The sequence below is a fragment of the Antechinus flavipes genome, chromosome 3 (assembly GCF_016432865.1).
Source record: "Antechinus flavipes isolate AdamAnt ecotype Samford, QLD, Australia chromosome 3, AdamAnt_v2, whole genome shotgun sequence".
NCBI classification, from domain to species: domain Eukaryota; kingdom Metazoa; phylum Chordata; class Mammalia; order Dasyuromorphia; family Dasyuridae; genus Antechinus; species Antechinus flavipes.
The window spans coordinates 307,320,574-307,340,276 of record NC_067400.1 but is presented as its reverse complement, the minus strand read 5'-3'; the positions used below and the strand labels follow the sequence as shown (position 1 = coordinate 307,340,276).

Sequence of the window (19,703 nt, the reverse complement as noted above, 5' to 3'; positions counted from 1 at the left end):
AAAAAAAAATGAGATCATATTCTAATATCTTAGTCACCAACACTTTTCATGGGGAAACAGGATTTAAAATTCATGTCTGACTCTTGCAAATGTTGCTTTTCAGCAACAAAAAGTGTTAAATATTTTCCACAAGTTCTGTACAAGAGAACTCTACAATTCTAATGTCTTAACTCATTGCTTGATTATTGACTTACCAATACATTTGTGAAAGGCAAAAAGACAACTAATTTCTTCTCTTTTCCTCAGTGGACATTATAGAAAAACTACTTATTTACTTTGTAAATGAGGACACCCAGTGGCCATAGCTTGAAAATAGAATAAGAATTCCTGCTTGTGATAATGCAAATATAGCTATTCATAATGATATCATAACTAATCCATGAATATTTCTATAGCACCTATAAGCATAATGCTTAAGCTCACTTGTATTTATATTCATATGAAGATAAGTAAAGAAAGAGTAAGAAAGCACCTACTTGTCTTTGAGGAATTCATTTCATTTGGCACAAATGAACTTCATCACCAGATACTGAAACAATTGGCAACTGTCATTGCTGAGCCATAGTCACCAATATCACCAATATTTAAAAGGCAACAGAAAACAGAAGTGGTTCCAGGGGACTAAAGGAGGGCAAATGATCCAATGAACAAAATAGGAAAAAATAATTGATTCTACAAATGGTAAGCCAGGAAGCTCGATTTTGATACCTATGGAGTAACTATAGAATGTAGGAAATAGTTAGTGAACATCTAGAAAAGTAAGAATTAAAAGAGCCAGCATGGCTTGATTAACCACAGATCATCTTTGTTCATTAGCATATCAAGAGATTGCTATAGATAAAAGAATTAGATTCTAGTAAAATTTTAAAAATCATACTATTTCTATGGAAAAGAATGTAAAAATAAAGTTTCTAGATGATAATAAAATTAGAGACTTTGATACAGTTGAATGGTCAAACTGAAAATTAACCTTCAAGGCTATCTTGGCAAAAGCTCTCCAGTGAAGTATCCCAGGGGTCTAGACTTGATCCTGTACTATTTAGCCTATTTATGATTTGGATAAAGGCATAAATGTTAGATTATCCAAATGTACATATGCAAAGCTAGATGACATAGTTAATATACTGCCTGATAAAGTCAGGATCAAAAAAATCCTGACATGGTAGAACATTGGACTAAATCTAATTGATTGAAATGCACCAAGGATAAATGTAAAGTCTCTTATGGGCTCATGAGCTCCTATTCACAAGTATGTGGAGTAGGTGGTCATGGTTAGACAGCAACTTATCTAAAAATGAACTGCAGAATTTTATGTATTAGTAACTCAGTATAAGTCACCAATATGTCAGCAAGAAGTTAATGACCTGAATTGAAAAATACAATCTATTAATAATAATAATAATATTAATATGAATAACAATAAGCATTTATAGTGGACCTAATGTGCATCAGGCCTTGCACCTAATAAGGTGATAGATAGCATCTCTATACTCTGCCCTTCATCAGAATTGTGTTTTAGATGCCACATTTTAGGAAAGCTATTGATAAGCTGAAAAGTTTGGACAAGAGGACAACTAGAAGAGTAAGGAGTTTGAGTCCCATGTCTTGAAAATCAGTTGAAGGAAATAGGAATATTTAGCGCAGGGAAGGCAAGTCTCAAGAAGAATGTGATAGCTGTCTTCAAATGTCTGAATATGTCATCCTCAGTTTCTCACTGTCATCCCCCATATCCAGTCTGTTGGCAAGGCCTCATCTCTGACAAAGGCCCCTTCTCTTCCCTGACACTGCTAAAACACTGGGACAATCCCATATCACCTCACTTCTGGGCCATTGCAATAACTTGTTGGTGGGTATGCCTGTTTCAAGACTCTCCGCTTAGTAATCCATCCTCCAGCACCCAAAGCGATTTTCCTAAAGCTCCAACCATGTCACCCCACTACCCAGTAAACTCTAATAGCTACTTCTCACCCCAGGATCATGCAGAATCATGCAGAATCCTCTGTTTAACATTCAAAAGCCTTCATAATTTACCCCCACCTTTCCAATCTTGACCCAATAACAATGGCCTCCAGGCATTTCTCTGTCCCCAGTGCCTAGAGCGTGCTCTTTTCTCATCTCTGCTTCCTGGCTTTCCTGGCTTCTTTCAAGTCCCAGATAAAATCGTATCTTCTTCAGGAAGCCTTCCCCAACCTTCTTAATTCTGGTGTCTACCCTCTATTAATTATTTCCTATGTATCTGGTATCTAGTTTGTTTTCACGCATTTGTCTGTGATTTCTTCCATTAGATTGTGAGCCCCTTGAGAGCAGGGACTGTCTTGTGCCCAGCACTTGGCACATAGTAGGTGCTTCATAAATGTTTTTTCAACTCACTAACTTCCTAGACTGATAAGTTTGGTTAAAAAAAAATACTTACTTTGTATCCCATTATATCTTACCTCAGTGCTATAGAGTCTAGCCAGTTTAGAAAAGCAGAGCCCCGAATTTCTTTGGAGAAATTCATTACCCAGTGAACTCCATAAGCCCTGAGCTGTCCTTTTTCAATTATTTGAAACTTCTTCACATTTGAAGCCAATTGTCTGTTATGTACTATGTCTCCCTTAGAACAATGAAATGCCCTCTTGTTGATGCATAGAAATCTTCTTCCAGAACCTAGACAATTGTACATTGGAGGGATTTGTTTTGTTTGTGTTTTTTTTTTTTTTTTAAGCCACGAATAAGATGGAACAAGGAAGAAAAATTTATTCACTATGAATCTGAAAATACTCTTCAGAAGCTATTTATGATAAAAATTGTAAAGAAAATTCTGCCTGTTAGGAAATTCCACAACTAATTTAACTAGAAAGCTTATTAAAAACAACAGCAGCAGCAACAACCCAGAGAGTCTGTTTTATCATTATTTGAAGAACAGAAAAAAAAATTTTCCATTTGTTAGTCAAAAAATAGATTTTATGCCTGCCTATAGATTTCATTCCCAATACCTTTATTACCTTTTTGGGCTAATATAGAATCTTTGTTAAAAGTTCATTTTCCATTCAAATAAGACTGTAATGATTTAAAACTATTTAGAGAGAACAGATGTACCAAGAATTCTTGAAGTGATTGTGTAAAAGACATCATCCTCTTAATTTCCTTTAGAAAAAATAAAGGGCCACCACTGACTTTATACTTGATGATACAAATAATTCTTGAAAGCCTTATTTGAGTCTAAGTTCAAATTGCATAACATGTAGTGTAAATTTAAGTTGATCTTTTTTTGTTCATTTCTGTAGTCCCACCCACAGATGCAGAATTTCAGGGTTTTTTGTTCCCCAGATTTAGTGAACAAAGAAAAAGGTTACAATAGGGCATTAGCTAAATTTGTAAGGAAAGAGCTTTAGAAAAATCAAAATCCCCCCAAAAAAAGAGTATCTCAAAAGGTTTACAAGATAAGAGGATTTAAAGACATCAACCTCAGATTTCAATGAATTCTCTCCTTCATCCTAGTCCTGCTCCGTTAAGAATCCATTTCATTTAAACACTAGGAGGAGGGCATCTAGCATCATTCTTCAATATATTGTCTGGCGCCACAGCTATCAGATACTTTTGTATACAGTTAAAACAGAGTTCTCAAGTTCTAGTAGAATAGGGCAAAGAAAGCTTTTGAACTCACAGCATCATATTTCTCTGCCTACATGAGAATCTATGGGTCTAAGGATAAAATTCACATTTCTATGCAGTGTATACAATAATAAAAATCTATCTTAAAGAATCATAGAATCTTAGTGCGAGAAGATACTTTAGAACTCATCTTCTTGTGCCAATCGCCTCCTTATGTACAGCACTGAATACATAATAGTCAAATACTTATCGACAGATTAATGCACATTTCAAACAAGAAATGTTGTGAGGCTGTCATTTGTATTTGTTAATAACAGAGTAAAGTTCGAATCAGATAAGACTACTTCACATACATAAGGGAAAGCATGACTTTTAAGAAATAAGGCCAACTTTTACAAACAGGAAAGTTCTCCCTCAGTATAAAATTTTCCCTTTATGTTAGTGCCTTGAAATTTGAACATTAAGTGACCAGCAGGATGAATACAGAGAGACTTGGAGAGACCTACATGGACTGATGCTAAATGAGACGAGCAGAACCAGGAGATCATTATACACTTCGACAAAGATATTGTATGAGGATATATTCTGATGGAAGTGGATTTCTATGACAAAGAGACCTGAGTTTCAATGGATAAATGATGGACAGAAACAGCTACACCCAAAGAAGGAACACTGGGAAATGAATATGAACTATTTGCATTTTTGATCTTCCCGAGTTATTTTTACCTTCTGAATCCAATTCTCCCTATGCAACAAGAGAACTGTTCGGTTCTGCAAATATGTATTGTATCTAGGATATACTGCAACATATTTAACATATATAGGACTGCTTGCCATCTTGGGGGGGGGGGGTGGAGGGAGGGAGGGGAAATAACGAAACATAAGCAAGTGCAAGGGATAATGTTGTCAAAAAAAATTACCCTGGCATGGATTCTGTCAATACAAAGTTATTATTAAATAAAATAAAATTTAAAAAAAAAAAAAAAAGAAATTTGAACATTAAGGTTGATGAAATGTGACCATTAGAGCTCTTCCATTATAACCCATTGTTCCAGCAAGAGCAAGACCCTGAAGGAAGTCTCAAACTTCTGATTTTTTATGGGATGAGTAGAAGGGGGAAGGAGGAGTTGAAGAGGCTTGATCCTTGAAGGAACAGACCATAGGTTAGAGTGTACCAAAATGGTATAAAGAAATGCATAAAAGAGGGATAGCAGTTCATTTATATAGCATTTTTGCCCAAGTTTAATTGCTTTATTTCTCAAATATAATGAAATTTATTCTATAAGAAATGAATAAAAAGTAGTCATGGTCTCTGGGCTGGAAATATTTCAGGGTGTTCAAAAGTCATTTCTAGATAAATTAAAAAGTGTTTTGTCACTTAAATTACAGGTGTATATAAAATTTTCGTAGAAATATCTAATGTTTTGGTAGTATAAGGAAAAAGCAGAAAAGAAGAAAACAAGCCATTATATAGCACCTACTATGTGCCAAACTCAGTTAAGGACTTGACAAATATTATTCTCGTTTGATCCTTATAACAATCCTGCAAGGCAGATCCTGTTATTTTCCTCATATATAGTTGGGAAACTAAGGTAAAGAGAAGTAAAGTGACTTTCCCAGAGCTTGGTTGGTTGATGACCTTCATTCTCAGAGGACCAAAATAACATCACTGTTAGAATCAAGTTACAGTGTGTCCAACTATCGCTGATCAGACTAATATGAGCCAGGAATGCTGTTCCATAGGTTGGACACAAATAGTCCCTGTAAACATTTGAGGTGAATTCTCTAATTTTGTGCACCTCATGTTTCGTTTGGGCTAATTCAACTGTGTTTTGCTCATAGAGCATAGCACCTTCTCTGATGAGGGAATTCCATGATGGGCACTCTTGTGCCAGTGTCTCCCATGTCATACAATCAATTCTAAAGCTCTTAAGAGAGGCTTTGAGAGTCCTTGTATTGCTTTTTCTGACTGCTACATGAGCACTTGTCCTGTGTTAAGTTCTCCATAAAATAGTCTTTTTGTCAAGTGTACGTTGGCAATGGAACGATGTGGCCAGCCCAACAGAGTTGTGTTCTCTGCTGTAGAGTTTGAAAGCTAAAAGAAAGCAGAGGCAGCTAGGTGACAATAGTTAGATCACTGGACTTGGAGTCAAGAAAACAAAAGTTCTGACACTATGTGTGGCCTTAAGTAAGTCCCTTACCTACTGTCAACCTCAGTTTCCTCATCTATTAAGTGGAGGTATTAATAGTGCCTACTTTCCAGAGTTAGTGTGAGAATAAGATGAAATAACATGCAAAGAACTTTGCAAACTTTAAAGTACTACATAAATTTATCTAAAATTATTCATTTTTATTATCTATATTAACTAACAAAAAAATTCTGATGCAAAGAAAACATTGAAATGAGGTGTGATTCAAGGTAATTCCAATAGACTTGTGATAGAAAAAGCCACCCACATCCAGAGAGAGAACTATGGAGACTGAATGTGGATAAAAACATAGTATTTTCATCTTTACTGTCATTGTTATTGTTTGCTTGCTTTTTTTTTCCTTTCTCATTTTTTCCCCTTTTGATTTGATTTTGTTTGTGCAGCAGGAAAAATGTGGAAATAAGTTTAGAAGAATTGCACATGTTTAACCTATAGGATTACTTGGTGTCTAGAGAAGGGAAGATGGGGGAGGGAAGGAGAAAAATTTGGAACACAAGGTACTGCAAGGGTGAATGTTGAAAACTATCTTTGCATGTATTTTGAAAAATTAAAAGTTATTATTACTATTTTAAAAATACAAAGAAAACATTGACAAATGATAGTATGTTTCATCTGTATAAAATTGAATTATGCTTTATGCCAGGAATGCAAGGGGAAGCCTTTCCAGATTTCAGTTAATAATATTATTTTAAGGGGTTGCTTTCTATCTCTTCCTTTCTCTTCTTCCTCCCTCCACCTGTCTCTGTTTGCCATACTTTCTCCATAACTCTCAAGAAAAATCTTTTACCTCTTCAGCAAAGGTGCCATGTTGTACAGAATAGACACCATATACAGGAAATACCCCAAAATGAGAAAAAAAAACTGTCATACATATGTGTGTGTATGCACTGAAAGATAAAGGCAGAATAAAGAACTCAAGAAAGTCTTTATATAACAGATTTCAGCCTAGATTCATATGGATACAGTATTATCAGCTTAAATAAGTTGGCTTCCTTCTTCAACGGCAGCAATCTTAGTTACAAGGCAAAACAAAATAAAACAAAAACACAAAATAAAAGCTGTAAGCTTTGGTTACAAAGGATAGCAAAATGTAGTTATAAAGCAAATTTGCTTATATTTAAGCATGTGTAATCGGTTCACTTGCATGAAAAATGAAGATAAGTATTATATCATAGTGTGGCCATACCATTGACAGCACATCTAGTTAACATCAGTTGTTTCACATATTCTTAAACAGAGTAGTTAACGGAGTAGTAACAAGTTTTACCCAGCTAAAATGATTCATTATTGTAGTGATAGTATGTGTATTTGATCTCGTACTTGAAAGAGGATATACCTTCTTTAGTATGCTTAGATGCTTTAGCAAAACAGTTTTCCTGTGCCTAGTGGCCAACAATTTGCTTATATGCTCTCCAAACTTAACTTTTCTGATCTCATAAAATGTATACACAGATCTTAACTAGGACTGTACTTGAAGACTTGATCAATAAATCCTTAAGCATTAATACCATGTTGTAATGATGTGCAGTGCTAGAGATTGAAAGAAAAAAAAACAAAAACAAAAAGTCCTTGTCCTCAAAGAGTTTCTGTTTTAATGGAGGTAAGAACAGATATATAAATGCTATTCAGTTGTATTTGAGTCTTTGTGACCACATTGGGGTTTTCTTAGCAAAGATGCTAGACTGATTTGCCATTTCCTTCTTCAACTTATGAGAAAGATGAGGAAACTGAGGCAGGGTTAAGTGACTTGTTTAGGGTTTCAAAGTATTTGAGGCCACAGTTGAACTCAAGAAGAGGAGTCTTTCCTAATAACTTCAGGCCTGACATTTTATTCACTGTATCACTAAGCTGTCCTAGGACTTGACAAATTGATGCTGCACTGATGTGACCACCTTCATACCACTGGAATTGGGTTAAGATTTTCTGGAAAATGATCATAATAATCCAATAAAAGCAGGTGTTGATTCTATTTCCCATATTTACAAGCTATGGACCAAGCATACCATATTGAAATTTTACTTGCTTTTCATATAAGTCATTTGACCTAACCCTGTTCATTTGACCATATTCATCTTGGTTATTATTTTGGTAATTTCACGAGGTCTCCAAATTCCCATTTCCCTTTCCACTATATCAGGCATATACTAGTCTCATTTTATACAGTCATTTGGTCTTCTGGCTGGGAATTGACCGGATTTCACACCTAATTAAAAAAGATTGTTATTGCCTGCTGTTTCCTTTCTTCATCCTTTTTCCTTACACCCATCAGCATTTTATTCTCATGCTAAGTCCTGTCCTTGTTGGACACCCACAGCTTAAGGACCAGCAGGGAGCAAGGTTCCTATAAAACAGTAAACCAAGCCCTCCATCACCTATTTCACAACAAAACTTTCCCTTCAATTTCAACCCCCTGCTTCAACTCCCTTCTATATTCTGCCTGCTCTTCCTAGATGAATTCCATTCATGTTTCTGGTGAGTGACATTGCAGTCTGATCTATATTTTTACTCTATTGAAAAGACATGAGTTAAAAAAAAATCAGAACTTTTATCTTAATAGCTTTTTTTTTTTTTTTGCTTTGCCACCAATTCCACGTTCATACTACTCCTTTTGCTCTCTTCATAGAAAACTGCTTTTTTTTTTTTCAAATGCACATAATCCATGTAAAGTTGTGAGGTTTTGTAGGGTTGAGGCTTTTTTTTCCCCCCTGAATGGTCCAAATGCCTATTCACTGCCAATCTAAGAAAGAATAGGATTTGAATTTTCACACCATTCCTTCCTATACAGTTCCTGAATACCCATCCAATCAAGATTTGTTTTCAATGGGGAGAAAACCTCCTACAGTAGACTATTTCAAATTGATTCTATTGGAATCTATACATTAATGTTCATTGGGTGAAAATGAAGCATTTCACAAAAGCTCTGTGCCCAGCATTACTGTCACAGAAACTTTTTTTTTCTCCCACTGTATTCCAGTTAAATAGGAAAGAAAGCCTGGGAACAGATCAAGACAACACTGTTCCCTTGCCTCGGGCATTGTATGCTGTAGACATGAGATAGTGCTGAATGATGGAACATGTTTCTCCAGTGTTATTTCTACTAAAAAATGGGCAAAAAGGTGATCCACCTCTTTATCACTAGTTTTGTTGGGGAGGGGGTTCCCCTTAAGAACAACAGGTATTGAAGTTTTCTACCTAAGAGAAATGGCAAGTTGATCATTTTTCTGATTTAAGTCTTTTTGTATTTTAAAATAAAGGTAGTAATAATTGAGCTTACCTGGTCTCCAAATTCTTAACTCTAGTTTGGCATGGCATTTCACTTACTTTTCCATTTGATCATAGAATTGGTTTATGTCTGGCTATACCGAGGGTACCAGGTTATCTGATACTTTCTGTAATGTTCCAGCTAACTTTCTGGAGGTCCTCCAAATGGGCCTTGGTTTCAGCAGAATAATCACCACAAGAATATTCAGGAATAAAGTCCAAAGTCTTTATTATCTCCTTCACCTGAGGACGGGTTAAGCTTTCTCAGGGACCTTCAGATGGGCCTTGATCTTAGTGGAGGAATGCAGAAGGCAGGAGAGCCACCAGGATGATGGGAGATGGAATGTTTCTCTTCCAGTCCTTTTGGCTTTTATATTCCTTATTGTTATTACATCATTACAGCATACTGATTATGTGTGAATTTAGAGAACTATTACATCATCATGCTAAGTACTAAGTATATATGTAAACTAGATAATCATTGTCTCGTCAATTCCTCTGAGTTAGCATCTTGTTTCAAGTATACTTCTCCAGAGTTCTGGCTCTCTACAACCTCCTGATCTGAGAACCAGAAGACATGAATTCAAGTCACAATACCAGAATTTACAAGCTGTGTGATTTTAAGAAAATCACTTATGCTTCTTCAATCTCTTATCCTTCCCCAATCTCTCTTTGTAAATTGGAGAATATTTGAGGGAGATAAGGTCACACAATAAGTAGATAGAGCACCTGGCCTGGAATCAGGAAGACCTGAGTTCAAACGCAGCCTTAGATACTTAACAGTAGATATGTGACCCTGGATAAGTCATTTAACCCCCATTTGCCTCGCAACCACTTTCCCTCCCAAAAAAAAAAAAAAAAAAAAAAAAAAATCCTTTCTTAGACACTTAACTGTGTTGACTCTGAGCAAGTCATTTAACCTTTGTCTACCTTGGCTTCCTTACCTGTCAAATGGTGTTCATAATAGCACATACCTTACAAGTTGTTGGAAGGATCAAATGAAATTATACTTTTCAAGTACTTGACATAATGCCTGGCACATAAATAGATGTTCTCTTCCTTCCCAAATGCCAATACTCACACTGTCTAGAATGATTGTGAAGAAAGCATGTTGTAAATGCTCAGAACTGAGTAATTAGTAATAGCTAACCGTTTAGTCCAGCAAGAAGCTGAAAGAATGCTGGCTCTAATTGTGAGACCTCAGATCTTACCTTTGATAAACTTAGTATCTGTTGAATGTTGGTGAGCCATTTAATTTCCCTTGTCCTTTATGTCCTACTATGAAGAGATTGGACTGAATTGCCTCTGAAGTCTGTTTAAACTCTAGATCCCTAGTTCTTTGTAATTGTCCCAAAACTGACTGATTGTTTGGCTAACTGGACCCAATTTATGAGAGTAGAAATCCATTTGTTTGGGAGGTGGAGGAGGTGTCATGTTTCACAGTATTATTGAAATAACATGTTAAACATTCACTTCCTCATTCTTTTCAGTTTCAGTTAACTCCTCAAATCATATTAACCTCCTCATATTGACATATCACTGAATGATAATACCTTCAAGATTCTGAATTTAAAATTCTACTCTGCCATCTTTCCAATTCTCCTACACAACAACTTCTAGTCTCTAGACCATTGATATTTCCCCATCCTATCTCCTCTTTTATGGTCTTCTAGCTTCTGTACTAAACCTTCATTCCATGGTCCTCTTCATAAATCTTTCACTAGCTACTACATTAGAAACACACACACACACACACACACACACACACACACACAAACGCTGACCTTTTACTGCTCCAAAATTATTAATTCTTATTGCTAAGTAACCTCAGCAATGTGATTTCTACACAGATTTTTTTGTTGTAAGAGAAGCAATAATACCTGGGGGATTATGGAAAAGCTTCATGAAGATGGAATACTAAATTGAACTTTGAAGCAAAGTAAAGTTCTTAAGAAGTCGAGATAAAGAAAGGTTACATTCCAAGAGAGGAATAATGTTAATAAGGAGCTAGGTGGTGAAGGCCTTTAAATTCCAGACTGAGGAATTTGTGTTTCATCCTAGAAGTAACAAAGAGCCACTGGAATATATTGATCAGGGAGGGACATGGTAAGGCCTGTGCATTAGGAAAATCATTTTGACAGTTGCATGGCATACTTCCATTCATGTTTCTGATCAATGTAGTAATACTTTCATAAGTTGCTACCATTTTGCTTTCTCAAAACAATGGCTAAATCAAATAAAGGGATGAAAGAGATAATAATCTTGTGTATAAATTATATGTGTTGTCTTCTATAAAGAAAACAAGTTTTTCCAAAATCACTAGTCCTGTTCTCAGCCTCTCTCCACTGCCATCATCCAGAGATGAACAACATGTGAAACAGTGTGGTTAGGCCTTCATCATCTCTTACCTATACCCTTACGATAGCCTCCTATTTTGTTTCCCTGCCTCAAATTTCTCCCCACTCCAGTCTATTATCTATACAGATGTCAGAGTGGTTTTCCTAAGGTCAGTTCTGAACATGTCCCCTACCCCTCACTCAGTAAATCTTCAGTGTCTCTCTATTATTTCTTAGATAAAATATAAAATCTACTGCACAGCATTTAAAAATCTATTCTTACATCTCTAGTTATAGTCTAAATACTCCAGTTCTCACACACTATGGGGCAGCCAGCCACACCAGCCTACTTGCTGCTTCTCACACAACGATGCTCATCTTCCTTCTCATTCTGGTTCTGGCTGCCCTTGGAATGAATGTTATGGAACACATGCAGCCCACAGGCCACTTGTTTGACACCTCTGTGGTAAACAATTAATAAGTGGTTTTTCATTATCACCATTAGCCTAATTGTAGTGAAAAAATCATTTCCTAGGGTCAGGATTACTCTTTTGGGATTTTCAGGCACCTATTTCCCATTAGATTTCAGAGAATTTAAACTACCTCCTGCACACTCACTGTGAAGAACCATGTGTAAGGTATCAGAGACAGCAAGCATATGTGGATATAGAGTGGAGGCAGAGGAATGGCACTTTCTGAGTTGATTGAAATGGGCATGCATTCTATAACTTATTCCTCAGTTGAGAAACATTTCGTTAACCTATTGATGGATTTCATTTTCTCAGGGATTTTGCCTAAATAGTGGGGAACGATTTGTTCATTTAATTCAATGAATGCATGAGATATTTCAGAGTTTTTTAGCTCTTGGATTCATTTTTGTCTATGAGTAAAATAGAGAGATGGGGCGCCTTTTGTCGGCTCAGTGAAACATAGGGATTTAACCAAGTTCAGCTGCTGACTGACTCTAGAGGCTTCAGGATTGGACTGAAAATTTAATAGTTAAAAGTTTGCTTTCTGCATCTCTTGAGTGAGGATTGAATAAGTTTAATAAGTGTGCTAACTAATATACCTAGTTGTGCTTCATCTGGTATCTTTCTTTCAAAAGCTTTAGGCTTTTGACTGACTCCTGCCTGGAACCAGACCCTCATAGGGAATATAAACATTAAGGAGGGGTGGATGAGAACTATAGCTATTATGACAGAATATGGACTCTGCATCCAAAATATCTGTGAGCCTGGTTATTCCAAAAGTCTAGACAACATTCAAGCTCTTAACATTACAGGTTACCTTTCCTGTGCTCTCTGTAGTCTAAGAAAGCCCATCTGGGACATTGCTTCTCTGTGTCACCAATTAAGCCACTTGACACAGCTGGGGATGGATTAGGCATTACCCCAAATCTAGAGGCTGAACAAAAAAAGAGATCCAAGCCAAATCTAATAAATGTCTTTATCATGTTTGTTTTGCTGTGCTCTAGGTGACATCAGTTGCAAGGGGATGACCGAGCGCATTCACAGCATCAACCTTCACAACTTCAGCAATTCTGTGCTCGAAACCCTCAACGAGCAGCGCAACCGTGGCCACTTCTGTGACGTGACGGTCCGTATCCACGGGAGCATGCTGCGTGCCCACCGCTGTGTGCTGGCCGCTGGCAGCCCCTTCTTCCAGGATAAGCTGTTGCTGGGCTATAGTGACATTGAGATCCCCTCGGTGGTATCAGTCCAGTCCGTTCAAAAACTCATTGATTTCATGTACAGCGGGGTTCTACGGGTCTCCCAGTCAGAAGCCCTGCAGATCCTTACCGCCGCCAGCATCCTCCAGATCAAGACCGTGATCGATGAGTGCACACGGATTGTTTCACAGAATGTTGGTGATGTCTACCCGGTGATTCAGGACTCTGGCCAGGAGACACCCAGGGGGACCCCTGAGTCAGGCACCTCGGGGCAAAGCAGTGACACAGAGTCTGGCTACATACAGAGTCATTCCCAGCACAGTGTAGACAGGATCTACTCAGCCCTCTATGCGTGCTCCATGCAGAATGGCAGTGGGGAGCGCTCCTTCTACAGTGGAGCTGTGGTTAGCCATCATGAGACAGCCCTGGGGTTGCCCAGAGATCACCACATGGAAGACCCCAGCTGGATCACCCGGATTCACGAACGCTCCCAACAGATGGAGCGGTACCTTTCCACCACTCCAGAGACTACCCACTGCCGGAAGCAACCACGCCCTGTCCGGATCCAGACCCTGGTGGGGAACATCCACATTAAGCAAGAGATGGAGGATGACTATGACTACTATGGCCAGCAGAGGGTGCAGATCCTGGAACGCAACGAGTCAGAGGAGTGCACAGAAGACACAGATCAGGCAGAAGGCACCGAAAGCGAGCCCAAGGGGGAGAGCTTTGACTCAGGGGTCAGCTCCTCCATTGGCACAGAACCGGACTCTGTCGAACAGCAGTTTGTAACTGGGATTGGCCGAGAGGGTCAGCCAGAGCCTTCTCAGACCGAGCCAACTGATCTCCCCACAGAAGGGGGCCAGCAGCCACCCCAGCCCCAGCAGCACCCAGATGCCAATTCCTCTTCCCCAGAGAGGAACAATGATGTGGAGATGGACAGTACCGTGCTCACAGTTAGCAACAGCACTGAGAAAGGAGTCCTGCAGCCTTCAGTCAACACATCGATTGCCCAACCATTGCCAAGTACCCAGCTCTATCTTCGCCAGACAGAAACCCTCACCAGCAATCTGAGGATGCCCCTGACCTTGACCAGCAACACACAGGTCATTGGCACAGCCGGCAACACTTATCTGCCGGCCCTCTTCACTACACAGACCGCAGGCAGCGGCCCCAAGCCTTTTCTCTTCAGCCTGCCCCAGCCCTTAGCAGGCCAGCAGACCCAGTTTGTGACAGTGTCCCAGCCTGGCCTGTCAACTTTTACTGCCCAGCTGCCAGCCCCACAGCCCCTGGCCCCATCTGCAGGCCACAGCACAGCCAGTGGGCAGGGGGAAAAAAAGCCTTATGAGTGCACTCTCTGCAACAAGACTTTCACCGCCAAACAGAACTACGTTAAGCACATGTTCGTACACACAGGTGAGTGCTGGCCCTCCAGGGACTCACCCAGCTGAGGTGGCAGACAGACAAGGGAGGGGGAAGGTGAGGGTCTTAAAGGTTAAAGAACAGTCATTGTTCTGACCAGACCCAAATTATCCTCCCAAACCCTTGCCATTCTGGATCACCAATGCAGAGAGGACCTGATTATCTGTGTTGCTAACTGACTGGTCACTCTGACCTGGAAAGACAGAAATGCAATTCATTTTTGAAGAAGCCTTTTAAGAAGAGGTAGGAATCATCAGACATAGTTGACCCTAAAATATATGTTGTGTTTCCTAGAATACAGAAGAATGATACTTTAACGTGCTTCTTCCTTAAGAGATTGTGACTTCAAAGTTAACCCTAAACATATAGACAAAGAGGTTGCCCACCTATATGGTATGGCTTTAGAAAGCTGTCAGTTTTTACCTGTTTAGAAATATTTATCCCTAATGGTGACGATTGGTCATGAATTTCCTATTATCAGTGTCAAGCTTTAGGATTGTCATTAACTCCACAAGATTTCTGTCAAAGTGCAAATATGGGAGGTAACATTTCTGTGTCAATACAAGTGAATAAAAATTAATTTAAATTAGCTAGCTATGATCTAGCAGGAATCTAGGGGTAATCTTCAGTTGCAAGACAGGTAAGTTTTAAATGATAATGGTGGTTGATGGGGATGAGTTATAAAGGGAGAGTTGAAGAAAATACTGGATCCAGGAGGCATTGTGAGGAGAAAGCAATAAAGTACTTTGGAAGAGGGTCACAAATGTCAAAATGAAAACTGAAATGAATGGAAGGTTCAAAACTGAAGAATCGCACAATTTTGTCAATAGTTAATCCTATATTCTTGTTAATGTCTCCAAGTAGATTTACATTAAAAAAAAAAAAAAGAATTAAAGTAGAACATGTAAGTACCAGCATTAAAGTATCCTTGAAGCATTCAGTGAGATTCACCTTTCCCTTTCCCAACTAACTGTCCCCTAATCCTTAGCAGGCCAGTGGACCCAATTAGGGTCCTTGGAACTTAGGGGATACATGAATTACAGGTTCAGTAACCTGAACCTGACCCAGAAAAATATGCTGTTCACTACCAGCTGTTACCACATAAGGCAGTGCATGGTATAGTTGATTTCTATGTCATGACATTACTTGAGAAAGAAAGAGTCTCTCTAACCCAATTTAGTTTCAAATGGAGCATTTTCACAGGTAACCCCTTTCTTACATTCTATATTAACTCTAAAGCACTTTTTCTGCTGGCCTAGAAAATCAAATTCATAATCTCTTGGGATCGTATTTTCAAAATAACCACTAAACTATCATCCATAAAATTCTAGTACTGAAAACCTGTCTGTGGGTCTCTTTTCATATTTTTCTAATGCAGATTCTTTGGTTAACCCAAATAACTATATATTTGCTCATGTGTAATCTAGAATTATTTTGCAAATTTTCAGGTTAGATATAAAGGCTAGCAGTAAGTTAAACATCAAGCTTCAGATATTATGAAAGAAAGAAATTGTGTTGTTTATATGAGGATCTTTCTATTGTACATGTAAGACTAGAACTCTCAAAATGTTTCCACAAACATCTGTTGAATTGTAAAAGATACTCCAGGTGATCTTCAGTTTGAACTCTTAAGGCCACAGTTATTGAATAATAATTTATTATCTTCTTCCAAAGGATAAAAAAGAATAGGAAGCAACAGTAGCACCCCCTATTCATTGTGGAATTCTTAAAGAGATTGAAGTGGGATGGTATAAATAGCTTGTTAGCTCATTTGCCTTAAGAGAAGAAAGAAAGAAAGAAAGAGAAAAAGAAGGAAGAGGGAGGGAAGGAAGGAAGGAAGGAAGGAAGGAAGGAAGGAAGGAAGGAAGGAAGGAAGGAAGGAAGGAAGGAAGGAAGGAAGGAAGGAAGGAAGGAAGAAAGAAAGAAAGAAAGAAAGAAAGAAAGAAAGAAAGAAAGAAAGAAAGAAAGAAAGAAAGAAAGAAAGAAAGAAAGAAAGAAAGAAAGAAAGAAAGAAAGATTTATTTAAATTTTCAAAAGCCAAAACAGAAAGGATGCATCTAGGTCGTCCCACTTGTCTTGTCTCAACTGTAATACACTTAGAGTTGTCTCTGTTCCCCAGTCAGTAAACATTTATTAAATGCCTGTTACATGCCAGGCACTGTGTTAAGTACTAGAGCTACAAAGTGAGGTTAAAAATAAAAACAGTAGGTGCATTACAAGAACTCAGAATATAATAGGAAGGAGTAGAGGGGATTGGGATCCCATCACTCTAAAGAAACCCAGGAGTGACAAAAAAACCTAAGGCATCCAACATCTGCTATGAAAAGCTTTCCAAAAAGCAGTGAAGCTAATTCTGCGTGTGGCTTATAATCTTTTTCATTATTTGATAGTCATACATATCACATATTATTATCTGATCATGGGTAGTAAATTATTGTTAATAAAAATAATCTTAACTTATGATTTTCTTTCTGATGACAAGGATTTATAAACTTTGTCATTTGATTATAACAAACACCCTCTAAAGTAGATACCAGCAGTATTAACATCCCCATCTTCCAGATGAGGAAACTAAATGGTCAGAGAAATTTAATGACATGCTCAGGATCATCTATTTGGCAACCTGGACTCATGACTTCAGTTATAGAGCTCATTTCATGAGACTGTGCTGCCTTTTTCAGTGATTAAAAATTGTATAACAATGAGATCCAATTATATCTTTAAGCAAGGATGTGACAGATATCTTGAAATACTGCAAAACTGTAAATCCAAAAGCTTTGATTTGTGGTCTAATAAAAATCGTTGGTGGCTCCTACATAGAGAACTCACACATCTCTCAAAAAGAAGAGCTTAGCTCACATGGGAAATATATCCTAGCAATTCAAGCTCTAAACTTTGAAGTCAAAGAAAATGCTTATTTAAAAACACACACTATACACATTTTCTTTGTTCTACCTTTTCTTTGTGAATAGGCTTTTGACATCTCTTTCCTTTCTCCAGCTCTTTGTCAGATATAGTGAGTTGGTCAGGGATAGGGATAGAAATAGGGAGAGAAGTAAGAAACCAGCATTTATTAAATGCCTATTATATGCCCAGGCATATGCTAAAATTCTTTACAAATATTGTCTCAAATTGAATCAAATATCTCACAACAATTCTGGGAAGTAGGTTATTGTTATCCCCATTTTTATTGTTTCCATTATTATTATTATGATCCCCATTTTACAGTTAAGTATCTAAGGCAGTCAGAAGCTGTGACTTGCCTAGTGACACACAGTTGGTATGTGTCTTAGAATGGATTTGAACTCAGGTCTTTGTGACTTCAGGTGAAGCACTCTAACCCCTGAACCACGTAGAAGTTGCATGACATCAATACATTTATGAATTATTAGAGCTGAAATTGGACTTGGGGATCACCTGTTTTCACCTCCTTTTTACAGATGAGGAAATGGGGCCTGAAATTGTTACATGGCTTTCCCAACCAAAGTCACAGAAAATTCAATGAAGTCCAAAATAATGTAGAATTAAAATAAAAATTTAAATGACATACTCACCATACCGATGATGATAATAACATTGTACATCTTTTCTTCTATTCAGAAGCCTTCTGGAGTTTCTTGGTTCCTCAAGCTTCACAATTACATGACACAATTGAAATACCTAGAAAGCATCTACTCAGTGGTGAAAAATCTCTGGAATTTGTGACTGATTATTATTATATATTAATTTTTCAGATTTGCCTGAGCTTCCTTTATAACCAAGACTTTTTTCCTCCTTTTAATATATTTTTATGTTTATTTGGATATCTTCCTAGAAAAGAAAAGAAAAGAAAATTTTTTACCTAGCTACACTCCATCCATTAGCAAACCATAGTTGGAATCTACTTATTCCCTAGGGCATTTCTCAAGCTTACTCTCACTTGGCCTGAAAAACCAAGAGTGTAAATAAATCAGAATCACAAGAAGTTGTTTGGAGATGAGAGATTTAGACAATACTCAAAAATAACACAAACTATCCTGTCGTTCCAACACATTAGGATGACCCTTTTTTTCTTAACTGGTGTCACCACTCAAAGAAGAGTAGTATATAAACAATGGGGAAAGAAAATAGAGCATCTTTTTTCTTCCCAAAGACAATTAATTAATGTACTGCCTTCATGAGGATATCTTTCCTTTCTTGTCTTCTATCATACTTCTTCACTTTTTTTCATTCCAGACACTTCTGGAAAGGATTAAAGTCTCAGTATTTGCTCTACTTTAGCTTGCAGTCCATATCAGTTATGGGCCAAAGGGGGAATAGCAATTACTCTAAGAAAAAAAAAAAGCATCTTTTTTTTTCTGCCACTGTTGTCACCATAGCCCTTGAAGTCATACATCTCCAAATGGATCAAAAAAAAAAAAAAATAGAAGGAAGAATAGGCGTTGATAGAAACAAACTTTCCAAATATTCTACAAGAATGTCAGAGGTACTTGAGTATATGCTACCATAAGCACAACTTTTGAAGGCACCTTCCCAACTAAACCAACAAAAGAGGAAATGGGCATCAAAAAAGCATATAAAAACAGTCACATAAGTCAAAGTCAAGAATCACAGAATTTTAAGAGTTGTAAGGGTCCCCAGTTACCATTAAGTCCAGTCTATCTGAAAAAGAATTCTTTTACCACATGCTTGAGTGATCATTTTGCCTTACCTTAAAAGCTTCCATTGAGGAGAACCAACTAATTGTGAGAAAGCTTTTTCATACAGAATCATTCTAATTGCAAGGTTAAGGAAATGCTTAATCCGTCTAATATAATGTGTAGGGCAAATCCTGAATCTTATTAAAATTTGGCAAAGGCTCTGTAGTCAATATTTTCTTTTGACTGACCATCTGGATCTGCTAAAATTGATTACTTTGGATGATACATTTGTCCCATTCGTTTTCCTCCAAGAATGTGGGTTTACCCCCTCCATGATAATTCAGGACATGATAACTATCACCTTAGAACACATAATTCTCATTTGGATATATAGCCTTTCAAGCCCCCCAGTATATATGTCATATGGCCAAGCCAGAAGGAAAAACTGGTTCCCATCTAATCTCAGTTTTTTAAAGTGGTAGCTACACAAATGCATGCACTCTTCAATAAAGAATCTCCAAGAGCTGGCGTCCAATGTTGTCATTTAACTAAAATGTATTTATCATCCTTTCTTCTGTGATAGCTAGCT

The 19,703-nt window shown here is 37.6% G+C and overlaps 1 protein-coding gene and 1 long non-coding RNA gene across 2 annotated transcripts in view; one reads left to right on the top strand and one right to left on the bottom strand.

The window, feature by feature from the left end:
• Positions 1–19,703, top strand: part of ZBTB20 (zinc finger and BTB domain containing 20) — a 56,653-nt gene that overhangs the window by 25,562 nt on the left and 11,388 nt on the right. The window contains exon 2 of the mRNA XM_051985322.1: positions 12,879–14,489. Within this exon, the coding sequence (XP_051841282.1) occupies positions 12,899–14,489 (1,591 nt within the window). The 5' untranslated portion in view covers positions 12,879–12,898. The remainder of the gene's footprint in view (positions 1–12,878; positions 14,490–19,703) is intronic.
• The window catches only part of LOC127554087 (uncharacterized), a 51,322-nt gene that overhangs the window by 25,477 nt on the left and 6,142 nt on the right, over positions 1–19,703 (bottom strand). Inside the window, exon 2 of the long non-coding RNA XR_007951889.1 lies at positions 18,050–18,305. This is a non-coding gene — a long non-coding RNA (uncharacterized LOC127554087). The remainder of the gene's footprint in view (positions 1–18,049; positions 18,306–19,703) is intronic.